Here is a 19,801-nt window from a genome sequence, read left to right as displayed (position 1 = left end):
AACATCCCTACATAACTTAAAAAGGAAAAAAGTCTTATAATAAATAACCAGAAGAAAGCAGGACAAATTTCACACTATCCATAAAAAAAATTCTTTCATTGTTCATCTGAGTCTCATTCTAGTTCCCGTTCTCTCTCTCTCTCTCTCTCTCTCTCTCTCTCTCTCCCCCTCTCCCTCTCCCTCTCCCTCTCAGTTTTTGAAACCTTTACCTTCTGCCTTAGTATCAGTTCTAAGACGGAATTACAGCAAGGCTAGGCAGTTGGGGTTAAGTGACTTGCCTAGGAACACAGAGATAGGAAGGATCTGAGGTCAGATTTGAACCCAGTTCTAGCTCTCTTAATTGAAATCTGGTTGTTGTATAAGATTCTTTTATGAGATTTCCATTATCACCATTATTATTTAATATTGTACTGGAAAGTTAGCTTTAGCATTAAGAGAAGAAATGGGAAATGGAAAATGAAGAAGTTAAAGTAGGCAAAAAAGAAATTAAACTATTACTCTTTGTGGATGATATCATATGCTTAGAGAATTCTAGAGAATCAGCTAAAAAAAGGTAGTTGAAATAATTAATAACTTTATTAAAATTGCAGGACACAAAATAAAACCATATAAATCATTAGCATTTCTACATATTTCCAACAAAGTCTAGCAGCAAGAGTTAGAAAAAGAAATTCCATTTAAAGTCACTCTAGACAATATAAAGTACTTTGGAATCTATTTGCCAAGAGAAACACATGAATTATTATAAACACGATTACAAAACACTTTTCACACAAAGTCAGATCTAAACAGTTGGAAAAATATTAATTTCTCTTGGGGGGGCCAAGTTAATATAATAACAATGACAGTGCTACCTAAATTTATGTAATCAGTGCCATACCAATCGAACTACCAAAGACTATTTTACAGAACTAGAAAAAAATAAAGAAATTAATCTGGAAAAACAACAAGGTCAAGAATATCAAGGGAACTATTGAAAAAAAAGTTAAGGATGGTGTCTATAGGTTCCAGATCTTAAATTGTACTCTTAAGTGATAATACGTGTTTAACCCAGAGGAATTGCTTGTCAGCTCTGGGAAGGGGGAAGGGAAGAGGGGAAGGAGAAAACATAAATCCTGTAACCATGGAAAAATATTTTAAAAATAAAATTATATTTGAAGAAATAAAATAAGTTGTACTCTAAATCATTAAAACAATCTGCTACTGGCTAAGAAATAGAAGTATGGATCAGTGGAATAGAGGAAAGGTCAATGACCTCAGCAACCTAGTATTTGATAAACTCAAACATTTAAGCTTTTGGGATAGGAACTCACTGTTTGAAAAAACTTCTGGGGAAATTGGAAAACAGTATGGCAAAAATTAGACATAGATCAGTATCTCACACCCCATACCAAGGTAAAATCAAAATGGGCATGTGATTTAGACATAAAGGGTGATATTATAAGTAAATTAGGGGAATATAGAATAGTTTACCTGTCAGATCTATGGAGAAAGGAAAAAATTATGTCCAGACAAGAAACAGAGAACATTACAAGATGTAAAATGAATAATTTTGATTATCTTAAAAAGGTTTTGTATAAGCAAAACCAATGCCACCAAGATTAGAAGGGAAATAAGAAACTAGGGGAAAACTTTCATAAAAGATTTCTCTGATAAAGGTTTCATTTTTCAAATCTATAGAGAACTAAGCCAAATTTGTAAGAATACAAGTCATTCCCCCAATTGACAATGTCAAATGATATAAATAAGTAGTTTTCAGATGAAGAAATCAAAGCTATCAATAATTACATGAAAAAATGTTCTAAATCCCTCTTTAGATTAGAGAAATGCAAATTAAAACAACTCTGCAGTACCACCTCTTATCTATCAAATTGGCCAGTATGAGAGTATATGATGAATGTTGGAGGGGATGTGGCAAAATTGGGACACTAATGCATTGTTGGTAGAGTTGTCGACTGATCCAGATATTCTGATGGGCAATTTGGAATTAATGCCCAAAGGGCTATAAAACAATGCATACCCTTTGATCCAGTAATGCTGCTACAAGATCTGTATCCCAAAGAGATTTTTTTTTAATGGGAAAGGACTTACTTATACAAAAATAGTTATAGCTGCTCTTTTTATAATAGCAAAGAATTGGAAACGAAAGGAATGTCCATCAATTGGGGAATAACTGAACAAATTGTGGTATGTGATGGTGATGGAATACTATTGTACTATAAAGAATGATGACAGAATGATTTCAGAAAGAACTGGAAAGACCTTTGTGAACTGATGCAGAGTGGAATAGGCAGAACCAGGAAAACATACACAGTAACTACAATATTGTGGAACGATCAAATATGATAGACTTAGCTGTAGTATCAATAGTACAGTGAGCCAGAATAATTCTGAGGGACTTATGAAAAAGAGTGCTATCAGCTTCCAGAGAAAGAACTGTTGGAGTAGGAATGTGAATGAAGCCATGTGATTTTTCACTTGTTTATTTGGGTATTTGTTGTGGGATTTTGGTTTATAAGATTAATCGCTTACAAAAATGAACAATATGGAAATATGTTTTGCATGATAATACATGTATTACTCAGATTGAATTGCTTGCCATCTCTGGGAGAGAGGGAGGGAGACAATTTGGATCATTTAATTTTGGAAAACTCAAGTGGAAATTTATTACATGTAATTGGTAAAAAATAAATAAAATTTTAAAAATTTAAACCAGAAGCAAGTCAGATTAGAAAAAAGTGGGAGGGACTTTGATAGGGGGGAAAAAAATTCTTTTGTATAATTGTATTCATATAGTTCTTGGGAGTGTCTTGGCATATAACATGCTTATATCTCTGTGTGTGTGTAGATACAGTATATGCCAATACTTAGTATTGGTTCAAGGCAGAAGAGCAGAAAGGATGGTTATTATCCTGCCATGTACTTTCTTAATAAAACCAGTAGTGTATTTTATTTCTCTGTATTTACAAGTATAAGAAAGTGATAACTACAGTGATATTGATTAAACAGACTGTCTTTGAAGGAAGGAAAATATAGTTCTTTTTCTCTAATTCATGCAATGGTTGTTAATATGAAATTTTTATTCTGTAACAGGAACTTGAGAAATTGGCTTCTCGAAAATTGAAGATAAATGCCAAAGAAACTATGAAAATTGCTGAAAAACTCTATACTCAGGGGTAGGTATTATGGAATAAAGAGAAAGGGTTTTTAGAATACCTTTACAAGCACTCCTTATTTAAGAAGCAAACCTCCTGGTAAAAAAACCTGAGGACCATTTAGTTTTCACAACTCTTACGTAGAACTAAAAACCTTTAATTTTTTTTATTTTTTTAATTAAATTTTTAGTTTTTAAGATTTAATTAATTAATTTAATGATTAAAAAGTTAATTATTTACCTTTTCTATTTACTTTATATACACGTCTTTCTATGAATGATATTCTTTGACAGTTACAAAATAGCCCTACTTAGAACCTGAGGGGAAAATGGTATGTTTTATCTAATTCAGGAATAGCTATAGAATCATAGAATTTCAGAACTTAATGCCTTAACATGGTCTGGCCCTGGAATAGTCTTCCTCCTCCCCTTTATATCCTAGAATCCTCTCCCTCCCTCAACATCTCAGACAAAGTGACAAATTATAGACATTGTCTTTCTTGATCTTCCCAAAGTGTTAGTTGTCTCACTCACCCCCCAACCCCAAGACTACTTGGTATATATTTTGTATTTATTTACTTATGTGTGTATTGTCCTTTTTTTCTTCCTATAGGATATAAGTTCTTCGAGTGTAGAGACTAGTTTATATTTGTCTTTGTATTCTCAGTGCTTAGGACAGTTTGCGGTAGATGTTGAGTTCTTATGAACTGCTTATTGGATTGAATTGTTAAGAGAGACCACTTCACCTGAAAAATGAGGCAATCAAAGAGATTCAGTGATGGAATGGAAAACCTAGGAACCTGGGTTTGAGTTCAGCAGGATACCCAGGCAGCTGTAAAATGGAGACAGAGGACTAGATAAAGAGATCCTAACCTGGGATCTTTGACTTTGTTTCTTGTTAACTGTATTTCAATGTAATTGGTTTCCTTTGCAAACCTATGTATCTTACACATCTAAAAACATTATTCTTTGAAGGGATCCTTAAATCTCACCCGACTGTGCTCCATGATACCCCAAAAATTAAGAACTTCTAGACTAGATAATCTTTAAGGCCTCTTCTAACTCTAGTATTAAATCACAGAGAAGTTAAGTGAGTTGTCCAAAATCCCAGTCAGTGACTTCCTGCTGAAACTGTGAGCCAATGATCTTCACTTCAGACTATTGGGTTTCCTGCTATCACATGTATTTCTAAACTATCCCTTTACTTATTTGAATTAAATTACTTGATGAAGCTCTTACTGCTTTTTACCACATTAAAGAACTATATTCCAGAATCACTCAGAATTTAGGTCTGCCTGAGTGTCCTGTTAATACTCAACTTGTCCTGTGAAATATGTCTTTTCTCCAAATAATATGTTCCTTCTTTGTACTTGCCTCTATCTGTCATTGGCACTACCATTTATCCAGTCACTAGTGTTTGTAACCTTGGTGCACTTTGATTTCTTCTTTTCCCCTTTAATATCCAATTAGTTGCAAATCCTATCAATTTTGCCTCCACAAAATCTCTTACATATATTTCTTCCTTTCTGTTTCCATTGCCACTTACTCAGTTAGGTCCATAATGTCTTAACTGTTTTAAAAACTTTTTTTTCTTTTAAAACCCATACCTTGTATTTTAGAATTGATACAGAAATTTAGTTTCTAGACAGAAGAGCAGTAAGAGTTAAGCAGTGGGGTTAAGTGACTTGCACAGCATCACATAGCTAGAAAGTATCTAAGGCCTGGCTCTCTGTCCACTGAGCCACCTAGCTGTCCCAGCCTTTTAAGACTTCCTGCTTCTATTCTCTCTCCACTCTAATCTATTCTTCATCCTGATGCCAGATTATTCTTCCTCATGCACTATCTGATTGCCAGTTCTCTGCTTTAAAACCCTTCACTTGTTTTTCTTCCTTTTTCCAGTCCAGACGCTTTCAAGTGAGGGTGCTCCTTCCATCAGTGCAAATTAGCAACAGTTTTCCAGCTCTTTAATCTTACAGGGTTGCTTTGAGGCAGTGCTAGGAAGTTAAGAGGTTAGGTAATTTGCTTATAGTTACATAGTTGGTAGGAATCAGAGGCAGGATTTGAACTCAGGAGTTTTTAATTCAAAAGTTGATACTTCCATTGCACCACTCTTCCTCTTGGATCTCCATTGTTCATTAAATAAAATCCAAATTCCTTTGGCCAGTATTGAAAGCTCCTCATTCTTATCTCGCCATCCTCTGTTAAACAGACTAGATTTGTGATTTCTATTTTTTTATTAATTTATTTATTTAGAATTTTTTTCGCATGGTTACATGATTCATGATCTTTCCCCTCTTCTCTCCCCCCTCCCAGAGCTGACAAGCAGTTCCACTGGTTTATACATGTATCATTGTCCAAAACTTATTTCCATATTATTCATATTTACAATAGAGTGAGTTTAAATTTTTTTATTTAATTAATTTAAAATATTTTTCCATGGTTACATGATTCATGTTCTTTCTCTCCTCTCCTCCCTCCCCCCTGAGGATTTGTGCCTTTAATAAAATTTAATAAAATTTTTTAAAAATTAATAAAATTTGTCCCAATAAAACAATAAAATTGTTTGATGAAATCGTACTTAGAATGCTTTTCCCCACCTGCTGAAATCCTAACTATTCTTTAAAGCCTTTTCCAAATGACAGTTCCTTCATGAAGACTTCCCTGATTTCTCCCCATCCCACAGCTGGATAGGAATGATTTTTTTTTTCTCTCTCTTGGATTTCATAGTCTTTTGTAAGACTACATTCTTCTGCAATATGGTAAAATCTATGAGGGAAGTTACTTCTTAATTTAATATTTGTATATCCAACACTCAAGATTTATTCCAGTGCCTCATCATGAGATGGAGGTAACCCTGGGTTTTTAAAGGCTCTATATTCAGAGCTCAAGTTTTGACAGGTCTTATCAAGGTGGAAAGGTATTATAAACATCTAACATATTTGTTGTCCAAAGATTGATTATTTTGGCTTGGTTTGGAGAGGCTTATCATGTTAGTGACAGTATGATTAATTTCTTTTAGTCTGAGCAGCTTTTAAACATTACTAAATCCCATAGGAATTGAGAGGACATGTAGACTGATAAAAATTGCAGGTCTTTAAAGTATTTGGGGATAATTTAGTGTTTCCCTAGTATATGGCACTATACATACGTAGTAAACATTTCATAAATATTTATCGAATTCTCAATGACAGTCTAGCTACAGTACCAGCTCTTGCTCTATCAAGTTGTTATGTTTTATAGCTGTCGTTTGAACTAGTTCAGAATTGCTTGTAAATATCTATTTTCCTTTGTTTTAAGGTATATCAGCTATCCTCGAACTGAGACAAATATTTTCCCCAAAGACTTAAACCTGACGGCTTTGGTGCAGCAGCAGATACATGACGAACAATGGGGAGCCTTTGCTCAGAGAATTCTAGATAGGGGTGGCCCTTCTCCACGTAATGGGAAAAAATCTGATCAAGCTCATCCTCCCATTCACCCCACTAAATACGCTTGTAACCTGCAGGTAGGTCTAGACAAGTTTTATTAGTTGTATTCTAAGAACACTGGGCATATAGGATAGGGTACAAGGCCTGGAGTCAAGAAGACTAATCTTGCTGATTTAAAATCTGGCCTCAGACACTTACTGGCTGTGTGACCTTGGACAAGTCATTTAACTTTGCTTGCCTCAATTTCCTCATGTCAGATGAGCTGGAGAAGGAAATGGCAAACCACTCTAGTATCTTTGCCAAGAAAATCCCAAAGTCACAAAGAGTTGGATATGACAGAAAAACAAACAACAAAGAACACTCCCTGTACCATCTAGAATGCCCTGATGTGGTACCAAGCAGGAATTTATTTTGTGTTAAATAATTGCATTAACATTTTCTCTGTGGGTCTTTCTTGAACTTTGAAATAATTTTTTTAAATTTTTAAAATCCTTACCTTCCGTCTTGGAGTCAATACTGTGTATTGGCTCCAAGGCAGAAGAGTGGTAAGGGATAGACAATGGGGGTCAAGTGACTTGCCCAGGGTCACACAGCTGGGAAGTGTCTGAAGCCAGATTTGAACCTAGGACCTCCCGTCTCTAGGCCTGGCTCTCAATCCACTGAGCTACCCAGCTGCCCCCTGAAATAATTTTTTAAACAGTAAGAAAGAATTGAAAACCATAATTGTCCATATTTTCAGCTGTATCACATTAGTTCTTTCTGCCTATCCTAGCACATAATGTAAGGACTTAATAAATGCTTGGTGAATTCATTTGGATTGCTTATATCCCACCTTTTCAATCTTCCCTCTACCCCATAAGACATAGTCTCTGGGCTCCCTTTTGGATTTTTGTTGTTATTGTTGTTTGTGTGTGTGGGGGGGGTGTTGCTCATTATATGAAGTTGCTTTGTTGTTTTTTTTTTTTAATCAAATATTTTCCCAGTTACATCTAATAATAATTTTCATCATAAGTTGTCCAAAATTGTAGGATTCAAACCATCTCTTTCCCTCTTTTCCTTCCCCCCACTTAGAAATGGTAAGCAATTTGATCTTGACCTTACATATATTATCATGCAAAACACACTTCCATATTGGTCCTTGTTGTAAGAGCATACTGGTACAAAACCAAAGCCCCAAAATAAAACCATAAAAACCTAATAGAAAAAATAGTATGCATTGATCCGCGTCCATCCAACTCCAACTTCCCCATCAAAAGTCCTTCAGGATTGAGAGTTGGGCTCCCCTTTGCCCACAAGCTTGTAATCCTCTATCCCTCTGCTTCCTACTGGGATACCTTCCCTCCTTCCTTCCCTTTGCCTATCCCCTAAGACCCAACTCAGGTCTTGTCCCATTCCTAAAAAGGCCTTTTCTGATGACTTCTAGCACTCAAGAGATCTCTCCTTTCTCTGGACTTTTGTACTTATAGTCAGTACCATATAGTGTATGTTGTATATGTACAACATTTTTATATATTATTCAGTTGTTCAGGCATATCTGACTCTTTATGACCCTACTGACCGTATCATGCCAACTGTATCCGTGGGGTTTTCTTGGCAAAGGTACTAGAGTGGTTTATTGATTTCTTCTCCAGTGGATTAAGGCAAAAGGAGATTAAGTGACTTGCCCAGCTAGTAAGTATCTGAGGTCAGATTTGAACTCAGGTCTTCCTGATTCCAGGCCTAGCGTTATATCCACTGAGCCACCTAGCTGCCTCCATATATATGTATGGTCATTGCCACATATACCAAAGCATATATGGCTAATATCATAGTATATATTGTACATATAATCAGTACCATATGTACCATAGTATGTTTTGCATGCATATTGTTAAAATGTTGCACTTTTAGTTAGTGCCGTATACTTATTGTCTGATATATGCAAGCTGGTTTGTATGCTTTTAAAGGGCAGTGACCTATCTGTTTAAGATATTTATTCTGCAGTTCTTGCCATGCCTAGCACACTGCTGAGTTCATAGGTACTTGGCAAATATCTTGTTATGTGATTGATTAGTAATGCATAGTAACCAATGTCAGCTCAGTTGTTTTTGTGAAATGAAAACCTCAAGTCCGGTTGTTATATTTCTTTTAACAAGTGAGATATATATGTATAGACATATATACATCATACATATCTAAAACTGTTGGTAATATGAACTGAACTTCATCTTGTTTTCCTTTTAAATTAAATTAATCCCTGAAGATAGAGATAAAATAAGACTATTTCCCAACTTTATTTTAGATTGGTTTACTCTCTTTTTTTTAATGACTTATTTTGATTAGTATTATTCTAAAGTAATCTTAGATTAGATTCTAAAGTAAATCTTAGACATCTGGAAGTCCTATTTTGTTTTTTCCACATTTGTATATAGAATTGGAGGGAATGCAGTACCAAATGTTTTCATGATTTTTCATTAAAAGTTAAAGAGGATGTTTAAAAAAAAAACACAATACACCAAAGTTAAGGGTTTAAAAAAAAAAGTTAAAGAGGAATGGATTTCAATCAATCTCTCAACCTTTTTTTTTCTTATTAGGGAAATGAACAACGACTGTATGAGTTTATTGTGCGTCATTTCCTGGCTTGTTGCTCTGAGGATGCTCAGGGACAGGAAACAACTGTAGAGATTGATATTGCTCAAGAACGCTTCGTTGCTCATGGTCTTATGATTCTGGCCAAAAACTATCTGGAAGTTTATATATATGATAAATGGAGTGACAAGGTGAGTTCAGTTAATACACACATTCATTAACTCTAAGGAAGTAAATTTTTTTTAAACCCTTACCTTCCCTCTTAGAATCAATACTGTGTATTAGTTTCAAGACAGAAGAGTGGTAAGGGCTAGGCAGTGAGAGTTAAGTGACTTGCCCAAGGTCACATAGCTAGGAAGTATCTGAGGCCATATTTGAATCCAGATTTTCCTGTCTCCAGGCCTGGCTTTATCCACTGAGCTACCCAGCTGCCCTGCTTTACATTTACTTTTGATCCTGCCCCCTCGTGTCTCCTCAGCCAGGTTGTTCCAGGAGTCATCCCCTCATCTGAATCTTTCCCTGTCTATTGGCTTCCTTGCTCTATAACCACATCCTGGTCTTCTCCATCCATAAAAAACCCTCATTTGTGTATTCTCAAAATACTGACCTATACTTTGCCTTTAATAGCCAAACTCTTAGAACAAGTTGTCTATACTCATTCACTTCTCCACCCTTTGCAATCATGCTTTTAACCTTATTATGCAGTGGTTAAAACTGCCCTTTCCTCAGTTACCAGTGACTTTTTAATTGTTAAATCCAGTGTCTTTTTCTCAGTCCTCATATTTCTTAACCTCTCTGAAGCAGCCAACATTGCTGACTGTTCTCTCCGTTCTGCATTTTGTGACACTGCTCTGTCTTGATTTTTTTTGCCTGTCTGATACTCCTTTATAGCACCCTTTGCTGGATATAAATTACCACTTATATTCTCCTGTGGTTGTAGTATAGGTCTCTGACCTGGGCCAAGGGAGGCTCACATATTTGGCTGTGGTAGAATAATAGTTCCTTTGCTGGCATGGACTCTTTTTTGTTTGTTTGTTTGTTTGTTTTTTAATCCTTACTTTCTGCCTTAGAATCAGTTCCAAGGCAGAGAACAGTAAGGTCTAAGCCCCTGGGTTTAATTGATTTGCTCACAATGACACATCTAGGAAGTGTCTGAGGCTAAATTTGAATCCAGGATCTTCAATCTCCAAGCCAGACTCTCAATCCACTGAACCACCTTGCTGCCCCTGGCATGTGCTCTTGATAGGCTTTTACTTTATGACCTCATCAGCTCCCACAGATATAGTGATCATTCCTGTGCCAATACCAGCTGCTTATTGAACCTGCTGAGCCTCTTCCTGCTAGACTTGTATCTCAAACTCAGCATGTTCGAAACAGAACCATCACTACTCTCCACTTCTGTTTCCCCTTAGACCATATATCCCACCATTTGTTTAGATTCTTGTTGATTCCAGCATTTTCTTTCTCCTTATGTGGCCACCACACGAGTTCCCGCCCTCACTGACTGTCCCATTACAGGTCAATTTCTGCTTTAAGTCTCTCCCCTCTCCACTCTAGCTTCTCAGCTGCCAGAGTGGTTTTTCTCAAGCAGTGGTTTGACATGCATGTCCCCTGCTCTAAAGACTCCTGTGGCTCCTTACTGCCTCTAGGAACAAAAACAAATTTCTTTGTTTGGTATTTAAAGCCCTTCATAATATGGCTCCTGTCTACTTTTCCAGCCTTATTTGACCTTGCAATTTTTCATATACCACATTCCTATCTCTTATCTCCTTCCTTCTGTCCCTTAGGACACCTACTTTAGTTTAAGCTAAGCATAAGTACTACCTTCTACATGAAGCCTTTCTTGATTTTCTCAGCTACTAAAAGATCCAACCTTGAAATTACTTTGTATTTATTTTTTATATATTTTCCATAGGTTTGTGAATATATAAACACATACATATGTACCTGTTGTTTTACTCGAGAATATAAACGTGAGAATAAGGACTTCATTTTCATGTTTATTCTTTCAACCTAGAGGACAGTCCAACAGAACAAAGACTTATTTATTTTGTTTTTTTAAAACCCATAAATTCTGTATTAGGATAGATACTGTTTCTAACGCAGAAGAGTGATCAGAACTGGGCAATTGGGTTAAGTGACTTAACCACAGTCACACAGCTAGAAAGTATCTGGGTTCAAATTTGAACCTAGAACCTCCCTCCTCCATACCTGACTCTCTATCCACTGAGCCACCTAGCTGGCCCTTAAACAGAGACTTTTAAGACTGCCTACTTAACTTGAAAAGATAACTAGGTGGCACAGGGAATAGAGCTCTGGACTTGGAATTTAAAAAAAAAAAAAAGATTGCATACTGGTTGACTGAACTTGGTTTTGATTTATTTTTGATAGCTTAGTAGGTGTATAATGGTAGTTTTAAATTATTTTGCTTTAGATGCCTCTAATAGCTAGTGAGCTTTTACATTTTAAGCTTTCCTTCTCCTTAAGCACCATGCACTCTGTTGTGTAATGTGTACACATCATTTCCCAGCCATTGTTTGGCTTGACTTCAGGAGTGTGGCACAGGTCACAGGCACGTAGAGACCTTTTTATATTAACATGACTAAAGAAGCATTTGACTACAGACTGTTTCTTTTTTTTCTCCATAGTTACATAATTCATGTTCTCTCCTTCTCCCTCCCAGAGTTGACAAGCAATTCCACTGGGTTATACATGTATTATCACAACCTATTTCCATATTATTAATTTCTGTAATAATCTTTTAAAAACCAAAACTTCATATTCAATACTCATATAAACAAGTGAAAAATCAAATGTTTCCCTTCTGTGTTCCTATTCCCACAGTTCTTTCTCTTGGTGTGGGGAGCGTTCTTTCTCCCAAGTCCCTTGGGATGGTCCTGGGTCATTGCATTGTTGTTAGTAGAAAGGTCTATTACATATGATCGTCCCACAATGTTTCAGTTTCTATGTAGAATGTTCTCCTGGTTCTGCTCATTTCACTCAGTATCAGTTCTTGTAACGGACTGTTTATTTTTCAGGTCATTCCCGTCTATGAGAAAGGCTCCCGTTTCCAGCCAACCACAGTGGAAATGGTGGATGGCGAGACCAGCCCGCCCCAGCTCCTCACCGAAGCAGATCTTATCGCCCTCATGGAGAAGCACGGCATCGGTCAGAAATCCTTCTGGTGTCATGTCAGGGAATTCTGCCATGAGTGGGCATTTCCTTTAGCCAAAGGGGATCATGTGTTTGGCTGGTGTGGAATATTTCCTCTCTTGGCATTGTGTAAAAAGCCTAGAATCATAAACTTTTCAAAATGAAAGACTTGTAAAAGTTCATCTAGCCCAATATCCTCCCTTTACAGATTGGGAAACTGAGGCCCAGAGTGGTTAGACAATTTTTTCCCATCATGTATAGGAACTAGAAGCAATTCCAACAGAGTTCTACGAATTAGAAATTTTAGTAGTTTTACCATTGACATAACCGGTTTTTTATATTGTTTGATGTTATAATAATAGAACTCCAGTGGAATTACTTATATATAGGCAATGGCAGAGAGGTTTGTACCTTTCCACACTCTCTTATGTTAACACTGTGTCAAGCAGTTAATGCCCAAAGCTTCTGACTGGATAAAATTCCTGGTCGGTTGCAGTGACCTTCGTCACTCCTCTTCAGCTGCCTTAGATAGTCGACTTCCAATAAAGAAACTCTCCCTACCTGAACCTTACCCAAGCCAGGGAGCAGTTAGTGACCCCAAGAACTTCACTGTATCTGGATCAAATTAGGACTGCTCCTTCCCATGTCTGGCACCTCATACCTCATACTCACCAAGTTCATTTTTAGGTTATTTAACTTTCTGGCTGGGTGTATTCTGTCCTTGACACTAGTCCCTCTCTCTTACAGTAGGTGAGTTTCTTGTATTCATGGGAATGAACCTGCCACATACTATGTGTTTGTGTGGATGCTTTTTTTTAGCTGCTTGCTACACCACAAAAAAATAAAGTTCTTTTTTGTACCACCTTCTCAAGTATTAACCTGATTTCCTATAATTCCCAAGGCCTTTGCTATTAACCTGAACCATGAGGCCAAATAAAGCAACTATATTTGTCTAATATTTTGTATCATCATGACAATCAATATTATTTATTTTGGTCAATTGTTATGATCACTAGCAATCAGTTACTAAGAGTCAGCTAGGTAATACAGTTTAGAGCATTGAACCTGAACTTAGGAAAACATAAGTTCAAATCTGGTCTCAGATTCTTATTAGTTGTGTGACCCTGTACAAATCACTTAGCCTCTCTCTACCTTGGTTTCTTCATCTGTAAAACAGAAATAATAGTACCTACCTCACAGATACTTGTGAGAATCAAATACAATAAGACTTATAAAATGCTTAGTACTTTTCACAGTAGATGCTTAATAAAAATGACAGTTTCCTTCTTTTCCCCCAGCACCCTCCAAAAGTCTGGCATTTTCAAAAGGCCATTGTTGGATCTGACCAAAATTAAATGTAGTTTGTTTCTAATGACTTGTTAATGTGGTATTTTGTCTGCACTCCTAAAGTAACTGAAATTTTTTCCAGGGACGGATGCAACTCATGCAGAACACATAGAAACCATCAAGTCACGGATGTATGTAGGACTCACCCCTGACAAACGATTCCTCCCTGGACATTTGGGCATGGGACTGGTGGAAGGTAAGAGCAGTGTTCTCTCTCTCTTCTCTCTCTCTCTCTCTCTCTCTCTCTCTCTCTCTCTCTCTCTCTCTCTCTCTCTCTCTCTCTCTCTGTCTCTGTCTCTCTGTCTCTCTCTCAGGGAGGCTTCCTTGTACTCTTATGGAAGAGCCATATTGGGTTCACAAATGGTCGTTTTTCCTTTGTGTAAGAGGGAAATTTAGGTATTTTATAGATATATATTTAAAGTGTGGCCGCCAGGAATCAACAATTCAGGTTGATTCCGTAATTAAATCAGACCCAAGTCAGCATCTGGTTAAGGCAATTTATTTACTATTAGGAAGGTAAAGTATAGGAATAAAGAGGAAGGGAGAAGCTGGTCCAGGCCTGCAGAGGCCTGGATGAGAGAGAAGGTTAAAAGGTTAAATAAATTAGGCTGTAAGCCTCAAGGCTTAGCAACCAGATAGGCTAGTGCCTACTTAAGGCAGAGTTTAGAAGAGGCCAAGGAAGTCAGCCTAACTTACCCACGTGTCAATACAGAGTGTAAGCGGTCTGTGGTCTCAGGAGATCCTTCAGCACCAAGTTCAAGGCGGGAACTGCCTCGCCTGGAAGTAACCAACATGCTTAAAGAGATAGTGTCTTTCGTCACTTCCCGTGGGTCCACCTCTAATTCAAGCGGACAAATGGCAGCCTCTACACTGATTTGGACTGCCCAAAGGGCAGTCCCTTGTTCTTGATTTGTTACTTATTGTCACGTGTGGGTAACTCGTCTCCCCTCCCCACTAAGGGAGGTGGGAATGACCTCATCTCAGATAGGTAGAACTTTGACTATAGAATGGACTAGAGCTAATTCTATTTATACATTTGGCAGGTTATGATTCCATGGGCTATGAGATGTCTAAGCCTGACCTCCGGGCTGAGCTAGAAGCTGACCTGAAACTTATTTGTGAGGGGAAAAAGGATAAGCATGTGGTCCTGAGGCAGCAGATCCAGAAATATAAGCAAGTTTTTATTGAAGCTGTGGCCCATGCCAACAAGTAAGTACCAGTGAGACCTTTCTAGTCCAAGAACTATGTTACCCCTTTGAAGGTCATAGGATATATTTGCTTCCTTTTCTTATTAAAAACAAGTATTGGAGGCCACAGCAGGAGTGAGGCAACAGAGGCAGGGGCTGGATGACTGGTGGGCATTGTTAATGCTTTGGATTATTAGCCTAATGTTGAGTGTGATTAGCACCTCCTTCCCCACCAACTGGTTTCTTACAAGCAATGGCCCTGTATCTGGGGCCTCTTCCTTGGTGCTCTGGCTTGGATATTTATTGTTTTGGCACCAGTATCTTTCTGAAAATACTTCTTTTTATTGAATTTTTAAAAACTATTACCTTCTGCCTTAGCGTCAATTCTAAGAAAATAGAGTGGCAAGGGCTAGGCAGTCACTGTTAATTAATTGACTTACCCAAGGTATAGAGTTAGAATGTGTCTGAGGTCAGATTTGAACCTAGGTCTTCCCAACTCCAGGCCTATCACTCTAACTACTATGCTACACCTCTGAAAATGTTTCTTAAACAGATCAGATTCAAATCCTCTGTAGCAGGAATTTCACTTAACATAGTGTCATGTCCAAAGTGATAGGCTTGAAGTCAAGACGACCTGGGTTCAAACCCCACTTCCTGCATTTACTTGCAGATTGATGATGGGTAAGCCATTTAACTTCAATTCACCTCTGTTATTCCATCTGCAAAGTGGAGGTAGTACTGCCTGCCTCACAGGATTACTGTAATGCTGAAGAGAGGCATTTGTAAGGCACCTAGCAAACTTTAAAAGTACTCAATCAGTCATTTAACAAGCTTTTCAGTGCCAACTATGTGCCAGGCACTATTCTGGGTGCTAAAGATAAGAAGGCAAAAAATAAAAAAGCTCCATTTACATGTTGGGATATGTACCAAAAAAAGTACATATAAAATGCATACAAAGTAAATATGGAGTATTTTGGGGTGAAGAGTAAGGGCGTTAGAAAAGACTTTGAATAGAAGACTCCTGAGCTGATCATTGGTATATGCCAACTCTGACTTGAATTGGAGACGATGTAGTCCTTCAAAATAGTCTCCTTGTTAAGAGCAAAGTAAAAATAAATTTTTTAAATTATACTCTTTGTCCCTTCCCTCACCCCCAAAATGTTTTTAATTGGGCTTATAGCCTCAGTTTGGGTAAAGCTGTTTGTTTTTAGCAGCTGATTAATGAGAAGTGTGTGTTGCTTTTGATTGGAAGCCACATCATGCTGCTCTGATTTTGAAAACAAATACAAGACCTGATTTGACTGAAAACCCAAATTATCCCATTTACTTTTTAGAGATTGTTCTTGGCATGTGTGTATATCTGCTTTTCCTGGTTGTGAGCAGGAGCTGAACAGTGGTGGGAGTGGTGACACTGTCCTCATCCACCTCAAGCTGAGCACACTCTGGGAACCAGAGTAAAGAACCATCAGGAGCCGCTCCATCAGCTCTCCACTGACATGCAACCTCTTTTCTGAGACAATTCTGACTTGGATTAGTTCAGTGGTCACAAATGTGGGGCAGCAAAGTGGCTCAGTGGATGGAGAGCCAGGCCTGGAGTTGGAAGGACCTGGGTTCAAATCTCCTCAGACACTTCCCAGCTATGTGAACCTGGGCAAGTCACTTAACCCCAGTTGTCTAGCCTTTGCCGCTCTTCTGCTTTGGAACCAGTACTTAGTATTGCTTCTAAGACAGAAGGTAAGGATTAAAAAAAAAGGTGGGTGTGTATCTTACGCACACAGAACGAGTAGGCTGATGCATGTGCATGTATGTCTTCCCTCCAGGTTGGACGAAGCATTGTCTCAGTATTTTGGGGAAATGACTGCAGCAGTCGGACAAGAGGAAATGTACCCAGCAATGCCAGAGACTATCAGGAAATGTCCACAGTGTAACAAAGACATGGTGCTCAAGAGAAGGAAGAATGGCGGGTCTGTTCTGTTTGATGTTTGTCTGTCTGTCTGTCTGTCTAGAAGCTCCCACTTGCACTATTCAAACACTTACCCTATCAGTCTATTTCGTGTCTTTGAGAAATTCCATGCACATCATTATACTCTGAATTCAGCAGGTAAACTGGAGCTAAATGAAAAGGTTGAGTAGCTATAGAAAGCTGCTTTGGCTCCGTGGAAGGTTCAGAGTCATGCATTTCATTCTACAGACTTTACTTTGGACCAGATTCACCCCTACACGTTCAGAATTTGAATCAGGAAGAGCAGGTTGGCATGGTCCCAGAACATTTGGCTTTGGATACACAGTGAAACTGGCTTGGGAAAGCCAGGGGAGAGAATGTTTGCATTTGGCAGTAGATCCTTCCTTCTCCAGAGAGAGTTAGTCAAACTGTAAGCACTTATTAAACACCTGCTGTGTGCTAGGCCCCAGAGATAAGAGAAATGAAAGGGGGGGGGGAAGCCCCTCCCTTTAGGAACTTACCTTCCATTGTGGGAGATAGCAGATGCAGATATCAGTAGTGCAAAATATATGTCAGACAAAAACAAGGTCATTTGGCAATGAGGGAATTAGAAGTTTGTAGGGAACAGGAAATTTGTTGTAGGAGATGGTACTTTAGCTGACCTTTGAAGGAAGCTAATGATCCTAAGAAGCAGTGTGGGTTTGACATTTCATAGCTGTGTGACCCTGGGCAAGCCATTTAACTGATTGCATAGCCCTTTCCTGCTCTTCTGTTTTAGAACTGATAATAAGGCAGAAGATAAGAGTTTTAAAAAACAAACAAGAAGCTGTGTTGGGGAGGAAGTTCCTTGTAGGCACAGAGGTACGGCTTCTTTGAAGGGACATAAATGGGAGGGGAAGAGCTGTGAAGGTGGAAAGGGCAGCAGGAAGGCCAGTGTGATTGAGCTGCAGACTAGTGCATAAAGACAAATGATGTGTAGGGCTGTAAGGGTAAGATGACAGACTCCAGGTTGTGGAGGGCTTTTCATGCCAAAGGGGCTTATATTCAATCCAGAGGTAATAGGGAGCTACTGAAGTTTATTGCAAAAGGGAATGACATGGTCAGACCCATGCTTTAGAAAAATCACTTTGGCAGCTGTGTAGAAACTAGTCAGTGGTCAATGATGAGCAGGAATACAGACTGAACTATAATAGTAGCCATGTGAGGGGAGAAGAGAGATGACGTGGATAGCAAATCAACAAGACTAGGCAACTGGTTAGATACCTGGTGTGAGGGGGAGTACAGTGTGGAAAATAATTCCGACTCTTTCCATACCCGTGTGACTCAAAAGATAGCAATGGAAATATCTAGTCTATCAAGGATAGGGAAGAGATGGGGTGGCTCAAAATTTTTTTTAATGTTTTTTTCATGTAATCAAGGAAAAGGATTAGATTAATTTTTAAAAATTAAAAAAAAAGATAGCAGTGGAAATTTTCAAAGAGTTACGTTTAGTGGGTTTAATGGTCTCTTGGACATGATGTGTTTGAGGTGCCTGGCTTGAGGGGGCTGTGTGGTGGGAAGTATCTGATAGAACTCAAAAGAGAAACCAAGGCCAGTTATATAAATGTGAGAATCATTAGCACAGAGGTGATAAAGTTTAGCACTAAGAAGCCAGGACAGGATCTTGGACTACACTCACAGTTAGGAGGCAGGTTATGGATGATTCTTTACTAGAGATGAAGAGGAAATGCTAATTGCAAGATGTGGGGAATGTAGTGATATGTATTTTAGTTATACTAGAATCTGAATTTGTCCTTTTGATTTTTTTTTTTTTTTTTTTTTTTTTTTTTTTGCTTTTTCTGGTACAAGTGTCTACTAAGGGAGACAGCTAAGTGGCTTAGTGAATAGAGAGCTAGGTCTAGGGACAGGAGGACCTGAGTTTAAATCTGGCCTCAGATACTTCCTAGTTGTGTGACTCTGGGCAAGTCTTTTAACTCTAGTTACCTAGCCCTGGCTGCTCTTCTGACTTGGAACCAATACTAAGTATTGATTCCAAGAAAGGAAGTAAGGCTTTTAAAAAAAACTGCAAGCTTAAAAGAAATAGTTAAGTCATAGAGTCACTAATCTAAGTAAACATTGATTTTTTGTGACTAAGAGGTATCAAAGAAGTTTTATATAACAGTATCAATTCCAGGCTTTTTGCCTATACATGAGAAATAGAGTTCTTACATATTTCATTAAGCTTTTTCTTCTTCCAAATAACTGGCTATTATAGTTATTTGGTGAAAATTTAGGTTGCCAGCGGATGATTTATGTTCTAGCCTCTAGGTTCAAGGTAATCAGGATCTTTTCAGATAACTGGATTGGCTTTACTCCACAGATTCTACCTCAGCTGCATGGGCTATCCAGACTGCCGAAAAGCTGTCTGGTTTCCAGATTCTGTTCTAGAAGCCAGTAAGGACGAGAGTGTGTGTCCAGTCTGCAAACCACATCCTGTTTACAGGTTAGTCTGGGGAATTAACAGATCAGGAGTCTCCCGAAGAGTTCATGCTTTTTGTTATTTTTATCTTTCTTATTTACCAGGTTAAATTAGAACCAAAGGTTAGTAGCAGGCATGGTCTTAGAACCTTTCCTTCACTTCTTTCAGGGCTCTCTCAGAAGGGGGCGATGCTCAGCCTTGGTACTTAGGTCTCAGCTCCACCTGGAAGTGGAGTGTTGAATAAGGAATCTCTTAGCTTCTCTTTCACCTGGGTAAACAATGGGAATTGTTGACCTTTCTTTTGGACACTTCTGTGCTATTTCCAAGAATAGTTTTGCCTTTCATTTATTGTCAATCAGATTTCCATACAATCCTGTCCTATAAAAACCTCTGGGCTATGTAGCATAGAAAGTTGACACTTTTTTTTTTTTTAACATTTATTAATATTCATTTTTAACATGGTTACATGATTCATGCTCCACCTTTCCCCTTCAACCCCCCCCCCCGCACCCCCCCCACCCTTGGCCGATGCGCGTTTCCACTAGTTTTGTCATGTGTCCTTGA

General features: G+C 38.1%; 1 protein-coding gene across 2 annotated transcripts in view; it reads left to right on the top strand.

Annotated features, from left to right (window-relative positions):
• Positions 1-19,801, top strand: part of TOP3A (DNA topoisomerase III alpha) — a 47,785-nt gene that overhangs the window by 15,438 nt on the left and 12,546 nt on the right. For both annotated transcript variants that reach the window (XM_044661786.1, XM_044661778.1), the window contains 8 exons: positions 3,094-3,176; positions 6,452-6,659; positions 9,156-9,341; positions 12,189-12,318; positions 13,733-13,846; positions 14,694-14,859; positions 16,658-16,801; positions 19,139-19,261. In XM_044661786.1, the coding sequence (XP_044517721.1) occupies positions 3,094-3,176; positions 6,452-6,659; positions 9,156-9,341; positions 12,189-12,318; positions 13,733-13,846; positions 14,694-14,859; positions 16,658-16,801; positions 19,139-19,261 (1,154 nt within the window). The remainder of the gene's footprint in view (positions 1-3,093; positions 3,177-6,451; positions 6,660-9,155; positions 9,342-12,188; positions 12,319-13,732; positions 13,847-14,693; positions 14,860-16,657; positions 16,802-19,138; positions 19,262-19,801) is intronic.

The sequence above is a fragment of the Gracilinanus agilis genome, chromosome 1, assembly GCF_016433145.1.
Source record: "Gracilinanus agilis isolate LMUSP501 chromosome 1, AgileGrace, whole genome shotgun sequence".
Lineage (NCBI taxonomy): Eukaryota > Metazoa > Chordata > Mammalia > Didelphimorphia > Didelphidae > Gracilinanus > Gracilinanus agilis.
The sequence above is the reverse complement of the archived record's forward strand: the minus strand, read 5'-3'. Positions and strand labels throughout refer to the sequence as shown.